This window comes from Hippoglossus hippoglossus, chromosome 8, assembly GCF_009819705.1.
Source record: "Hippoglossus hippoglossus isolate fHipHip1 chromosome 8, fHipHip1.pri, whole genome shotgun sequence".
NCBI classification, from domain to species: Eukaryota; Metazoa; Chordata; class Actinopteri; order Pleuronectiformes; family Pleuronectidae; genus Hippoglossus; species Hippoglossus hippoglossus.
In genome coordinates this window covers 9696830-9711351 of record NC_047158.1, presented here as the reverse complement: position 1 = coordinate 9711351, position 14522 = coordinate 9696830, and the positions used below count along the sequence as shown (strand labels likewise).

General features: G+C 41.6%; 1 protein-coding gene across 2 annotated transcripts; it reads left to right on the top strand.

Annotated features, from left to right (window-relative positions):
- Positions 1-7883: 7883 nt before the first annotated feature.
- Positions 7884-13681, top strand: tmem98 (transmembrane protein 98). 2 transcript variants are annotated; one of them, XM_034594594.1, is made up of 7 exons: positions 7884-8059; positions 9961-10196; positions 11286-11459; positions 11598-11631; positions 12353-12468; positions 12633-12692; positions 12991-13681. In XM_034594594.1, the coding sequence occupies exons 2-7, from the start codon at positions 10066-10068 to the stop codon at positions 13190-13192; spliced, it is 717 nt and encodes a 238-aa protein (XP_034450485.1). In that variant the 5' UTR covers positions 7884-8059; positions 9961-10065; the 3' UTR covers positions 13193-13681. The 2 variants fall into 2 exon arrangements, with proteins under 2 accessions (XP_034450485.1, XP_034450486.1); XM_034594595.1 differs by having other exon boundaries at positions 7892-8059; positions 11328-11459.
- The last annotated feature ends 841 nt before the right edge of the window (positions 13682-14522 follow it).

Below are 14522 nucleotides of genomic sequence, written 5' to 3'. Positions count from 1 at the left end.
TCATGATTGTTAACATAGAGGGATTAGCTGCCTGAGTTCTGCCTGCGAGCCAGCGTGCATGTCAAGTCAGAGGGAACTCAGCGCAGGGGGTGGAGCACATGGACGACCCCAAACAGCCAGAGGGTCAGTATGACACAGGGCGGAAGTTCATTTTCAGGTTGACTTCACGCCGTAGTTCTTCTGCCTTTGATAAAACATATGTAGTATGTTAAATCACTGTGGTCATTTGGTCAGGACTCAAATGTCAAGATTAAATTCTTCACCGAAGCTTCAATTTACGTCCTACAGAGTCAATGATGAAGTGTCAGTTCAAAGAAACCTCCGACAAGGAAATTATGTGATATCATTCAATGATGTTTTACTTTTTAAATAAAAAACATACATAGTGTTTTACATTGAACCTACAGCACCTCTACTGTATATCTGTTACTGGAGGATGACTTTTGTAAACTTGAGATCAGTACGATTCTTTTGCTCATAATGATGAGTATGTTTTGATGCGACTGTGTCACCAAAGAAATGTTTCTCTCGAATTATTGTGATTATTTTACCCCCAAAAAAGAAAAGGAGAGGCGCTGTCACTGTTAAGCTGTAACTGAAGCTTAACACATACTTTCCTACAAGGTGGCTATAATCTAAAGAAGTAGAGACTGACTGATTTCATGAGCTGGCCAATTAATATTGGGCAGTTATGCCTCTCACAAATACACTGGCAGCAGCGTTTGTTTGCTGAAATTCTCTGATATGAAAAATTGTATTTTACTGAATAAATGATGCAGAGAAGATGAGCATATATGTTTTCTTTTTATTCTTGATTCAAGTTCTATCTATTTGGTTTATTTTTGTTCTCTTTTTATTCATAGTTTAGCTTAATTTAAATGTTATTATTAAATTCAAGTTTGATAACATCTTAGGAATAATTGGCCAATATAACACGCACACACATCCTAGCATTGTATCAGCATCAGGCTCTTATCCTCAGTATATTCTTATAAAATGACAAGGTATCAAATGAAAATGTCACAATCCTGTGACAGGGTGACTTGCAGTGATGAACATTCAAAGAATTATCACCTGAATCTGCAGCTCATTGTTTAGCCGTCTGTTTACATCCTCATTGTCTGGTTTGACTCTCACTGCTCTCATTCAGTCATTTTCAGTCACAGCAGGCAGCTGTTTTTGTTTCCTGCACATAACCTGCCCAGCACCAAACATCAGAATCACAAAGTGATGAGCAGCTGAACACAGAGGAGCATTTATAGGTTAGAGAACCAGATACTTTTGTCAGAGCCCACAGTGAATTAATGCTGCGACAGTTAAACAGACAATAAATCAGCTTGTTATTCAGGTAACATTCAAAGAAAGGTTTTCTCTGAGGAGCAGAAGACAACACACTATAAAGTGAATGTATGTGTAATGATCTTTACAGCCAAACGGGGAATCGAACACAATACATCCACTACACTTGTGAAAAGTAAGTAAGGCCCAAGCAGCCCTTCATCAACTGGAGAGTTTGTACTTTAAAGTTACGTTTTTTGAAGTTACAGTACAGGTACAGGTTTGTTTACGTTTCTGCATTAAGTGGTAGACAAGTTGTGGTGACACTGCACTTAAATCTATTCAGCATTTATAACGTTACACTTTGTGTCTGTGTTTCTTGGTTAAAGACGCTTTTTTACACCATAATGATCAGGTACTCAGAGGTTTTTTTAAACACAAGAAACCCCGATAAAAAAAGGCAACTGACTCCTTCCCCATTGTCGGTAGAGGACTTTGCCTTTTTCCACTGAGCCGCTCTCACACCGCTGTCTTGCCAAATTAGCGCTTTCACCCGGATGTCAAGTTACCATCACTGCCCTCCTGAGTCAGAGCCAATTAAAACCTGTGTCTGCTGCAGAGTCACTTGACCCGGGAGTAAATGCTGATTAGATCCACTCCCATTGCAGACAAAAGCCAAATGTTAGCGGGTGTTAGTGGGTTTTTGGACCAGTGGAAAAGGGGCTTTGGAAAATGCAAAACAATTAAACCAATATTAAATTGAAATATATTCTCATCATATGAATGTCATCGTACTAAAGATGACGATCCTGAAATACTGTTTTGTGAGATCAGCTGAGAGTGATTGTATCACTAATGTACACAACATACACAAACACATGCTGGAATGCCTCAATGGCTGATCTGCAGCAAAAGCAACAAAAGAAAAATGTTTGCTGTTTTCTTTGTTTTCCAGCCAACAAAAGGATTTCAGCAGCGCTGCAGAGACAAAGACAAGGAAACTAAAGAGGCAGAGCTGTTTGGCTAAATGCCGTCTGGATTCTCAAGGACATTTCTATGTCCTATACTCCACCGAGTCCCCCCACCCTTTATCTAAACCCACCCTACCCAGCCCCATTGTATCGCTCTCAGTCACAGAGAGCTTCCTGCATTTCCAGCTCAGCTGCTTATAAAATAGGAAGCCATGTAAGCCTTTGGAGCTGCAGGGATTGTAGATCCCGGGGGTGAAGCCAAGAACATTCAGAAAAACCCTGGTTTTGCTTTTATAACTTTTTTTTTCTTTTATAGAGGCGCAAAGTCTAAGTCGCCGATCCCTGAAAATTGGCTTTTTAAAACATTGGATGACAGAGACCGTTCTGAGCAGAACAGGTCTTATAAAACAGGGACTTTAAAAGCCAACTTTATCATAAGTGACACTTGAAAGAGAAAAATTATGAAACTAAGCATGCACAGAGTGAGTCATAGGGTTTTATTCAGACTCGACCGATTATGAAATCTGCCAGTGATCCAGTCCTAGGCGCAGTAACAGTTTACGTCATGAGCTCAAATGTTCTTATCACACAAAAGAATCCTGTCGTCTGTATTGTTGTCATGCAGGAAAACTCACAATAAACAGAATTTATATATACAGTGCGTGTAGTAACTCAGACTTTCTTCTGTACCCAGATAAAAGCTTTTTAAATCATGGTCTTGTCAATGGATCTGCAGATAACAATAAGTGTCTTCTTGCTCTTCTCCCCTCATCTTTGCCTCTGTGCCTCTCATTTGAAGTCATCTTGTGCCAAAATGGTCTCGGGAACACGGCAGACCCACACATAATGTGATGAGTTAGACAGAACTGCTGCCTCTCGTCCATTTTCTTTGAAAAGCTGCAAATCCCTTGGGAACACAGGTCTCATATTGGACCCTATTTTTTAAATTATAAACTACATGAAGACAGACAACACAAATATAAGCTGGGAGGACGCTGGAGGAGTTGGGTCACTGCAACAAATTTGGGAATTTTTATGTAACAACACATCTTATTATTGGATTTGCCAACAAGCTTCACATGATGTCATGTCAAAGTTGTTTCCACTGCCCCCAAGTGGGCAAAAGAATCTGTTGCCGCATGAATAAATGCAAAAAAGCAACTGTGCAACTTCAAGCTCCTTCCAGACACATCAACTCCTCATCCTGACACTGAAGAGGACCCCACCCTCCAAAGGGAAACAATACTGACACCTCTATCCATGATCACTACAAGAAATGTGTGACCATTACTAAGCATCACAAAAGGAGTATGAATTAATTGAAATCAACAGAATTAAAACCTATAAAGACACAAAACTGTCTTACATTGTATATTTAAATGTGTTGTGAGCTGGGATTTTCGATCCCTTTATGGGATAGGACACTGGAGGTTGGACAGCAAACACGGTGAGAGAGAAGGGGAATGAGACACAGGTCCGACCAACCAGGAGTCGAACCGGGATCAGCCGCTCTAGGCGTCTGCACCACTGCAATCTGACCATTGGGTTATCTGGTCCTCCAATTTTCTTCAAATTTTAACTGAAAATCACATTGTCACGTGACCGGTGATGCAGCAGGCAGAGGCAAGAAGTAACGTTTATATTCCTGCAGAGATCTGGTGTTTTTGTTTAGAGCACATGGACACTGGCGTCAGCTCTTATCACCAAAAGCTTTCGACATCTTCGTCGATGTCTTCTACTTGTACCGCTCCACTTTTTCATCCTGAGATATTTGCATTCTTTTAGATTTATTTAGTTTTGCAACCGTCACGTGAATGTCCTCTCTCTTGGACATTTGCATTGTCACATACAATGCAAAATGTCAGGAGAATATCCAGAGCTCAGTGCACATCTGAAAGCAGCGTTAGTGTGAGTACAGCGATGTGTACTTGTAACAACTTAAAGCTGACACCTCCCACCACTTATCCCGTAATACTCAAGAATCATAGATTATTAAAAAATCTATTAATAACAGTGTAGCCGTCTGTTGGTGGCCTCGCTGGGGCTGATGTCTCTAACCACGCGTGGTCAGTCAAGCTCAATGCAGCAGAACCAAAATCGATATATGACAAACCTCATGGTTTCACACTGCACATGTAAAACACACAGAGGACAGGGGACGCTTGGTTTCCACAACACACAAATCGGCCTCCATGTTACAAACCCCCCCCCCCCCCCCCAGAGGTTGAGCTCAGAACTAAACATGTTGAAAAGAATTTTAAACTATACTTGTTATACTTTAACTTACCTTTTTCTTATAGGCCTCATCACCCATGTCTCTGAGTTGTCTCTGCTTCTTCTGCCTCTTGGATACAGATGGTGTTGCAGTGGTTTGCCTCCAGCTTCACGATGCTGATAAAACAAAAAAACTAAATATCTGGGGGGTTTTGTAATCAGAAGAATAACCAACCCCACAAAACACAAAAGATGGCTTATGAGAACGCAATATGGAACTTTAACAACAATTCTCCCTGCAGACAGGTCAGCTATGTTTTCCAGTAGAACTGTCGGAGGACTTTGCAAGAATTTATCTTTGAAGCAAACATATTTTCATTTACTGTGTCGACTCAGGCAGAAAAAGAAGAGGGAGGGAATGAAGTCAGCCGAGGCACAGAAGTGAGAGAGAGAGAGAAAATTCTGCTTTAATATACATCTATTTATGACAGCATCAAATTCAATCAGAGTCCCAGTCATCAAAATAATATGAAATAACACAGCAAGAAATTGCTAAAGTTGATAGATTTTCTGCTTAATAAAGCGCACCTGCCGGGGTGGCTGCCGGGGGAGATACATTTGTATTGCCGAGCACTCTGTCAGCAACAGGCATCAAACACAAAGCGTGTTGTCAAGCGCCGACACTGTTTCTGATTAAGGCACAACAAGCCATAGATAAATCATCAGAGTGCTGCTGTAGATCCACAGCTTCTCAAAAGGCCACCCACAGCCATCTGTTAAAGAAATACCCCCCCCCAACACACACACACTTAATGCCTCCCCCTCTGCACAGGACACACAGATGTCCTGAAAGGCCACGGGGACTGTAAACGAGCCCACTTCCTCACTCCACATCGATCAGTCAGCGGCAGACGGAGCATCAGTGATGAGTCGCTGTCCTCAGTGAGTGTTTGAGGACAACACCAGAAAGACTGTGTTCCATCTCACTCACTAATCACTATATAGTCCACTACATGGTGAATGCACCATTTTGTATTGCTTTCCGAATGTTTAGTGAAATGTATTTATAACCTATATAGTGGACTCGCTGTTTCCCAATATGCATCGTGCAATATGCAATACCATCGTGCATTGTGTTTGTGGCTTTGACAGGATGAAAAATGGTGGAGAGACGAGAGGAGAGAAGGCAGCATGTCTCAGTCCTCTACATACTGTCCAAGTCCTTATATAGTCAGTAGGGGTTCAGCAAGGGACTGAATGACTGAAGCACACCTGAGTCTGGATAATGATAAATGAAACCGCGAGTCATCTCCCACCTGCTGTCGACTGCAGGACTCAGCAGCTGCTGGCACGCGGGTTTAAAAGAAGACAACAGATGGAGATTTCTGTTATGATTCCATCCATTGGCTCAGATTATGGATATGGTAAAACACTAATGACAGAGCGACGGCAGAGCGACGGCAGAGCGACGGCAGAGCGACTGCTGCTTCTGTAAACATCCTCATGATGGAGTAACCAAAAAATCACGAGGAAACTTATTTATGAAAATATATGCACACAAATTTTGCACTTACAACTACATCTAACAACTATTATTGCCTGTTAGCAGGATCACGCAAAAAACTAGCAAACTGATTTCCAGCAAACTTGGTGGAGGGATGGGGCCTGTGCCTGACAGGAACCGGTAAAATATTGTTGTGAATGCAAATTAAGGGGCAGATCCAGGTTTTATTTTTCTTTAATGGTTTTGTGGCAAATAAATCTATTAGGTTATCAGACACTTTTTCTCTTTTGTATCTCCACTATAGGAACTAGACAATCATGTGTAGGATTGCTTCGGCCTTGGTGGAGATATGCACTCTTTAAGGGCCGTTCTCGTTTATAGATTTAAATCTGTTGGTCCCTTAATTTCAAGCTGTTTTAGCTGCTCATTCATAAAAATGATCAAGTTCTTAGAGTTGCTGCACTGAATAATTGCAGCTGAATGAAAGGTAAAATGCATCACTCCCTGTAAGTTGCAGGTTTTCTCCATGGAAGAAATTAAAAGCTTCTATAATCTGGGTTATAGGGTACTGGCTGATTTAGTCCACTATTTTCTACCATGGAACATAAAGGCAGTTTAACCAGTTTTCAACGAATAAATTATTATTTGTCCAGTGTTAACTCAGTGGATAAATCAAGCCTTTCCTGTACAGCTCTTACATTCACCTCTGCAGCATCCTCGACAGCTAATAGTTCAATTACTGCTGAGCCGCTTTGCTTTCAGAGGGAATTGGCCATTAGTGGCTGATTAGCTCTGCCACTGTTCAATACAGCTATTGGATAACACTTGACTGCCTCTTGACTGGCATCAGTGAAAAGCTGCCAGTGATTAATAATATGTGGTTGAGAACGAGACTCAAAGAAGTTTCCTTTTACGATGAAAGTTATAAGAAAGTGTGTGAGCCGTATTTAATATTTATTAAAAGGTATTTCAGTGAGACTGAGACTCTACACTTCTGTTCTCCACCATGACTGTAAAATAAAAATACTCCTTAGCCAAGGCCAGGCTGCTCTTGTAAGCCGAGAGAACACGACTGCAGCACAGACATACGCCACGATGCATCGCTCAAACATTAACCAGCTTTTGCAGGCTTTTATTCTGGACTCAGTCTCATAGGGAGTATCTATCTCTGCTGGTGGTATGGATCTGCTTCACATGCAGTGGAACTAGGCACAGGGGATTAATGTATAACGAAAAGGCTGAGGTTTGAAGGTTTAAAGTGAAATGGTTTGAAGGTTGAATAGCTTTCAAGCTGTTTGGGATCTCTTTGTGGTCATTTTGTGTCTCTGCCACCATTTTGAGTGTCTTTGTCGTTGTTTTGTGAGTCTTTTGATCCTCTTTGTTGTTGTTTGTTTCTGTTTCATTGTTTTCTGACATAGTTTTGTGTCTCCTGGTAACTTTTCATCTCTATGTTCATCCCTTTCTAGTCTCTTTGGATCACTCTATGGTTGTTTGTACGACTCTAGGGTTGTTTTAAGTGTCTTTCAAGTGATTACGTGAGCTCTGTGACTTTAAAATAATATATATTATACAACAGTCTCTTCAGAAGCTACATGAGTAGTTTTTGTACCTAGAACTGTACTTAATTGACCTTAGTTACTTGAGTAAATGTACAAATAAATACTTTCACCACAGTCTATAGTATGAATATTAACTGCATATGGAACATGTATCATTTGCACTCAAGATAAACAGTAGTTTCTCATGTGACTCGCACCGAGCAGCAGCTACCTGACGCCACCACGTGTTACACGCATCCACTTGAGTTCCTCGTTTGGAGCAATGCAGCTTTACTTACGTGACAGCGGGAGCGCGCTTTACGCACACACACAAGTACCACCCGCGTGGCCGCGGCTGCCACCCACGCGCGCTGTTAAAGTTTATTGAGCCTGAAAAAGTTCACGCACCTAATAGGGCCCTGCCTCTGTGCGCGTTCGCGACGCCCCAGGTTTTGGAGATTTCGGTGCCGTCTCCGCGCTCCCGATGGCAGAGAGGAGAGTTTAGGATTGTGTGCGTCCCGAGAGGAAACCGACGAAAAGCACAAAATGTTGAGGTGAGTGGCTGCAAAACAAGTTTAGAGTTTTTTACCTTTCATAAACAACCTTTTAAAGTGTTTCTTAGGTGTGACTATAATTCATATTTTCTGTATAAAGTTGTTTAAATAGACTCAGAAAGTTTATCCTTTAGTGAAAAAGTTTTATTGTTATTCATGAAGAATGGTCTTTGTGTGTTTGTTAATGATCCTTAATCTTAGGAAAAATAACATGAATATGGTGAAACAAATACATTTGGTAAAAAAATGTTACCGGCATAGGAACAAAACCCAGACCTTTTGTATAATGGACTCTGTTGTCCATCTTCTCGACATATTGATAATAGTTTGTAATGTCTTTGTGCTCCTATATGCTCTTCCACAGCCTCATGATCTTGTTTATCCTTTATTCTATGTTTGGATACAGTGGTGGAATGATAAATATTTCTGTTAAGCTGGTTGGGGGCCACTTTTGACAGGAAAGTTGCTCTTACAGGGACAAATAAAGTTCAACAGGGGGATTATGTACAGTGTTACTTCGAATTTATTTTCCCTGATTGTTTTACATTGTTGTGGGTTATCTGTAGAATACTCTTTGCAGTATTTGTTATTTGCAGTGCTGGAAACAGATCATTTACTTCGGTATAAGTTGTAATAAATACTGTCAGAAAATCAACGTTAGTCTTAGTTAGGGTTTGGTGGAAAAAGTTAGTCCTCCTGAAACGACACCAAAAGTTAGTTTTTTTACAGGATTTGATACATTTTTATGTGGACAAGAAAAGCTCTGCTGTTTCCACTGCTGGCTTTTAACAGACTGAAGGATATTTAGAGTGCTGAAAAGTGAGCAACCCTCTGGAGTTTTTCTTTCCCCTGAAACACTTTTAAAAGTCACACAGTTTACTTTAACATGTTTCCTTTATAGCAGTGGGGTTTTCAGGCTTTAGGAGAGCAGCAGCCCGTGAAAAGAAAAGGAGCCAGAAAAAATCTCCTAGGCATGAGAGAGTCGGGAGAAAGCCCTGTACGATACGGCGAGTGTAACACAAATTAATCTGATTAAAGAATTACAGCATTCCACGGCTGAATCTCACATAATCATCCGGGGCTAAAACAAAATGCAGGTTTACAATGTTGTAAGGTTGAAAGTGCAGCTCTCCTGTGGTCATTTGTGCGCAGGAAGCAGCTCCCCTGCTTTGAAAAAGCTACAGCCTAATTACAAATCAATTACTCTCTGCACAGAAAGCTGTCTTAGTGTCCAATGACAGCTTCCCTCTGGAGAATTCACTCACCAGCGATCAGGCGGGGCAGGGCGAGTTAATGAGTGACCAGACTGGGAAGAGAGCAGGTTCACTTCACACTTTTCAGAGAGACGCTCGATATTGGAGCATGTCAGAGAAATCAACCTGCAGATAATCCAAAAATAGTTCAGCCTGCACTGAAAACATCAGAGGGTAAGAGGTCAAAGTTCACGTGGGGTTTTATTCTCCTAGTTTCCTTCTTTGTAGAGGTTAAGACTGAGGGTTGAGACGCAGTTTTTCAAGCTGTTGACTTTGAGGCTGCTTGTTATAGTTGAATAGAATTGATGTCGTTGTTGACTGGGGCTGCAGAATGTAGGAAAACGTCTCTGAATCCGTTCTCAATACAAAGTGCAAACAAAGGCCAAGTGCAGTTCAGTGTTTAATGTTCTCAGATAAAGATCAACTTTATGTGTGCAGTGTAGGTGTGCCATATTTAGAATCAGACAAAACACTGCTGATAGGATTCTTCCCTACAAGGGCCTGGAGGTGGTTTATGTCTCGACAAAAATGGAAATCAGGGAAATCTCTCGCTGTTATATCCTCAAGGGTGTCGATATTTGTCGCTCTTCTGCGGGTTTGATGTCACCCCAATCAGACTGAGACCAAACGCTTCTCTCCCCTTGACAGATGAGCACCCGCCCGTGATCGAGCTCGGAGAATCATCCGGCCCTGATTGGACTTTTTTTTTTTCTTCCTCTTGACGAGTTGCTGGTGGTGGGAGCCGGAGTCGCCATGGAGACGGTGGTGATCGTAGCCATTGGGGTGTTGACCACCATTTTCCTGGCCTCCTTCATTGCCCTGGTGGTGGTGTGCAGACACCGCTACTGCCACCCTCACGACCTGCTGCACCACTTCGACACCAAGTCAGTTAACAGCACTTTACAACTTCTATTGAGTTTAGTGTTTGTATTTCACTGTCAACTCTGCATCCTGGTTTCTCTGCATTGCTGCTGTATGACACTGTACGAACAGGTTCAGTAGAAAGACCAAATTTGTGCCTTCATATACTATCGATTCACACTATTCTTTTACAATTTGCAATTTTAATATTAATGGTGACATATAATCAACTAAGAGCTGCATGATTGATTATTCTATGCATCATAAAGAAAAAAGCAAATAAGTGCAGTAAACAAAAACAATCAGTAAAGTTGATATGAATACATTCTTCTTTATGGGTTGTCTTCCTGTCTTTATTCAAGAGTGTTATTGAGAGCAGGACTTACTGAATTCCCGTTCAGATTTTGTTATGCTTGAATCGAATCCCGGTGCTTGCACTCAGGTGCTTGTGCTCAGATTTGCACACAGATATTTTGTTGCTTGAAGACTTTTTGCACAAAATAATCCAGCGAAGAAGGCAAAATCCAAGAGAGGAGGAGAAATCCAAGAGCGTGAGCACGAGGACAAGAGGTGAAGCTGGAGCGCAGGAGATCTGTCCAAGCAACAAAATGTGCAAGCACAGCGTGTGCAGGTGCTATTTGAGAATTTAATACAGTACTTTGTAATGGATTTATAATGGATTCTTATGTTTATTAAGACCTGAAAATGTACGGAAAGTGTGTGGTGTTTCAGTTTGAGAGGAGGGCTTCAACTAACCCTCCGCTCACACTCAAATAGCCCTCACTTGCGCTAAGATCCCCGTACATCTTTAGGTACATTTTCAAGCCTCAATAAATATAACAATCTACTATAAATCCATTACCCAAAAAATTATTAAATTCTCATACAAATCTAAGAAATATCAACCAAATTAAATAATATTATAAGGGGGAAATTATTTGCACTAGGTTGCTTCTTTGTTCAGCACATTAATTCAGCACTTTATATTCATAGATATTAGTTTTGGAGAAATGTGACATTGTTTGCAACTTTCACTCAAGGAAGAAGGAAAAAAAGTCAAATCATCTTACCTGCAGATTATTTCCATTTATGTTTTTCTCTACAAACTGAAGACAGCAAGGCTTCACTCGCTTCTGCTTCAACCTGTTTCTCAGACCGACGGTCGATCTGATCGGAGCCATGGAGACTCAGAGCGAACTGTCGGAGCTGGAGCTGGACGACGTGGTCATCACCAACCCTCACATCGAGGCCATCCTGGACAACGAGGACTGGATTGAAGACGCCTCGTATGTCTGAACAGCAGCATCGTGACATGGCGTGAAGTTTAGAGTTTTAGACGTGAACTTACCTCCATCAGTGTCAATGTTGTGTTTCAATCAGCGCTGTGAATCCTAATCCTAATTCTATGACATTTTCTCCAACAGTGGTCTGGTCTCTCACTGCATCTCCATCCTAAAGGTAATGGAAGTAATTTCTCTCTTGTTTTTCTAGTTTTCATTTATTTTACAGTATTTGACTACAAGTGTGTAGGAGATAGATTTTGTTGTTGTTTCATTCAGTTGCTCAAATTGTTTGGTCTATGAAAACATAAGAAAACATAGGAAAAATGCAGCTAATATCAAATGTCCTGTTTTGTCCAGATCTCAAAGTTTCCTCTGATTATTTAACAATCTGAACGGGAAATCTACAAATGTCTTGTTTTGTCCAACCAACAGTTCAAAGCCCCAAAATATTTAATTTACTGTGATATGTGACAAAGAAAGCAGGAAGTATTTTCTTTAGAGAAGCTGGAATCAGGAATTATTTGGCACTTCAGTAGTTGTGCATGAAAAATGACTAATCGATTATCCAATTAGTTCCACATTAGACTACTGAGGTGCCACAAGACCTTAAATATATGATCACAATACTCAGGGTTGAAGTGATACCACGAACTTCTTTTTCACTTAATTTGATTTATATTGAATTTCAATATTTTTATTTACAACTAATATCCACATTAGAAGACATTAGAAATGAACATTAGTTGTATCAGGGGGTGAAGCTCAGTATCTGGTGTCGATACAGGAGGCAGGAAATGATTTGGAATTAACACAGTGGCTTATGAGGTATTTCATTTCTATATAATCGTTCGTAATTTCCTTGTTTCATTTATGTTACGCTGTTTTTCCTCAAACAGATCTGCCACACCTTGACTGAGAAGCTGGTTGCCATGACTATGGGCTCAGGGGCAAAGGTCAAAGCGCCAGCAAGTCTGAGTGACATTATCACCGTGGCAAAACGCATCAGCCCGAGGTAACGCACACACCTCACCACAACTTTCTGTCGCCACGGTACTGGCCTGGAGCTAACCTGCCTCCTCTTCCTCCTTCAAATCTGCCTCCTCCACCCCTGCTTCCTCCTCCTCGCCTGCTTCCTATTCTTCCTCTTCTTCCTCCTCCTTACCTGCCTGCTCCCAGGGTGGACGACGTTGTCAGATCCATGTACCCTCCTTTGGATCCAATTCTCCTGGACGCCAGGTAATCACATCTATTCATCCATTTTAAGAGGGAGACAGCAAAGACCATTGAGCTTAAATTGATCAATAATTTAATAATCTTTGAGATAAACAAGGATATGTTTAGAGACTGCAGGAAACAGGAAAACAATGTCATTCAAAAGTTGGTGTTTTTCATCATTCACTCAAAAACTTTATGCAGCCCACAGTGTACAGAACCATTCTATTCCTGTAAATAACTGATTTTCATCCAGCAGCAGCCAAATGAAAAAGGGAGTGAAGACAGTTTAATCAAACCTCTTTTGTCTCTTCCTCCCCAGGGCCACCGCTCTGCTCCTCTCAGTCAGCCACCTGGTGCTGGTCACCCGCAACGCCTGTCACATGTCTGGCAGTATGGACTGGATCGACCAGTCGCTCCACGCCGCAGAAGATCACATGGTGGTTTTGCGCGAGGCGGCGCTGGCCTCTGAACCGGATCGAGGCATGCTCGGAGCTGACGCACAGAGAGAGCAGGCCATTTAGAGCGAGCACAGACACTGACAGAAGTAGAACAGCAGCAGACCGTCACGAACACGGCTCCATTTTTTTTAGCCATGAGCTCAGTTGATACTTAACAGTCACATAGACGGTGTTGAAAAGGCACATTACCCAAAGTTAATAAGGACTTCTGACTTCAGACTCGCCCGTGGACCCAACAATTGTATTTTTGCTGCGAGGCGTGCTGGAGCTCACCTTCCACCACAGCTACATAGGGATTTCTGGAAAGTAAACGTCACACACTCCCACATACAGGCTTTTTTTTTTGTATGTAACCCTACAGCAGATGTTTTTCAGAGTTGCTCTGTTAAAGATGTAAGCTGCCTGCAAGTGAAAGGCCTTTGGAAATTTCTTCTTGAGTGCGCCATCACCCAGCGGGAGGCCTAAATCCAATCTCTGCAGCACTGCACAGTCACATGGAGGCTTAGTCAGCTAATCCATTCTGAGGAAAATAACACCCTGTTAGCTTGTGAGCTCCAACTCAGTGGACCAACGGAACACTAACCTGACTCATGTAGAATCTGAGGGGTCAGCGTGACTCGAGGACGCTCTAAAATGTCCCTGATGCACTCAAATCACCCGTCTGTGTTGCATTCAGCTGCAGAGACCAAAATCTATAGTTTTAGCATCAGTAAAGGTTTGTTCCTGTTGATTAATGCCCTTTGTCCATTTGGACGGTTTTAGGATTAATTGGCATCTCTTCCACTTGAAAGTCATCAGCCATAGCAGCACTTTAATCCAGAATAGAATATCTCAACTTGTACTGGACGGATTGGCACAAAGTTCTGGGCAGATGTTCATAGTTCCAGGAAGATGAACCCTTATGACTTTGCTGACACCTTGACTTTTCCTCTAGCAATACCAACAACTTGTTCTGCAATGTTTAAAAACTGACTGGCACAAAAATCTGGACAAATGTACACGTTCCCCTGAGGATAATATAACTTTTTGTTCAATTAACTTTTCATCTAGCGCCATCATCGGGCCAAAACTGTGATTTGTTCCATACTTTTGTTGCATTATGACTGTAGCATACACTGTAAAGATGGACGATGCTTTCTCTCAATATCCTGAAATGAAGCAAAGATATCCTGGATACGAATGCTGCCATCTTGTGCTAATGACGCCATCTGCACAATAGCGATCAGGGAATGGAGCCACAGAATCCAGAGTCCCGCCCCGACCAATCAAATCACGATTTACTGCATCAAATAACTAATTAAAACCAAACAAACTAAAAGAATGAACACTTGAACAAACTTCAGTGTGATAAGAACGACCTAAAATGCGTTTGACGTGTAATGTGACTTTTAGT

What these genes read in the sequence shown, in the direction of transcription:
- tmem98 (XM_034594594.1), top strand. Translation starts at nt 10,066, where the DNA reads ATGGAGACGGTGGTGATCGTAGCCATTGGGGTGTTGACCACCATTTTC. An exon ending in GACTGGATTGAAGACGCCTC is followed by an intron (nt 11,460 to 11,597) that starts GTATGTCTGAAC and finishes TTTCTCCAACAG; the next exon opens with TGGTCTGGTCTCTCACTGCA. An exon ending in GCAAAACGCATCAGCCCGAG is followed by an intron (nt 12,469 to 12,632) that starts GTAACGCACACA and finishes GCCTGCTCCCAG; the next exon opens with GGTGGACGACGTTGTCAGAT.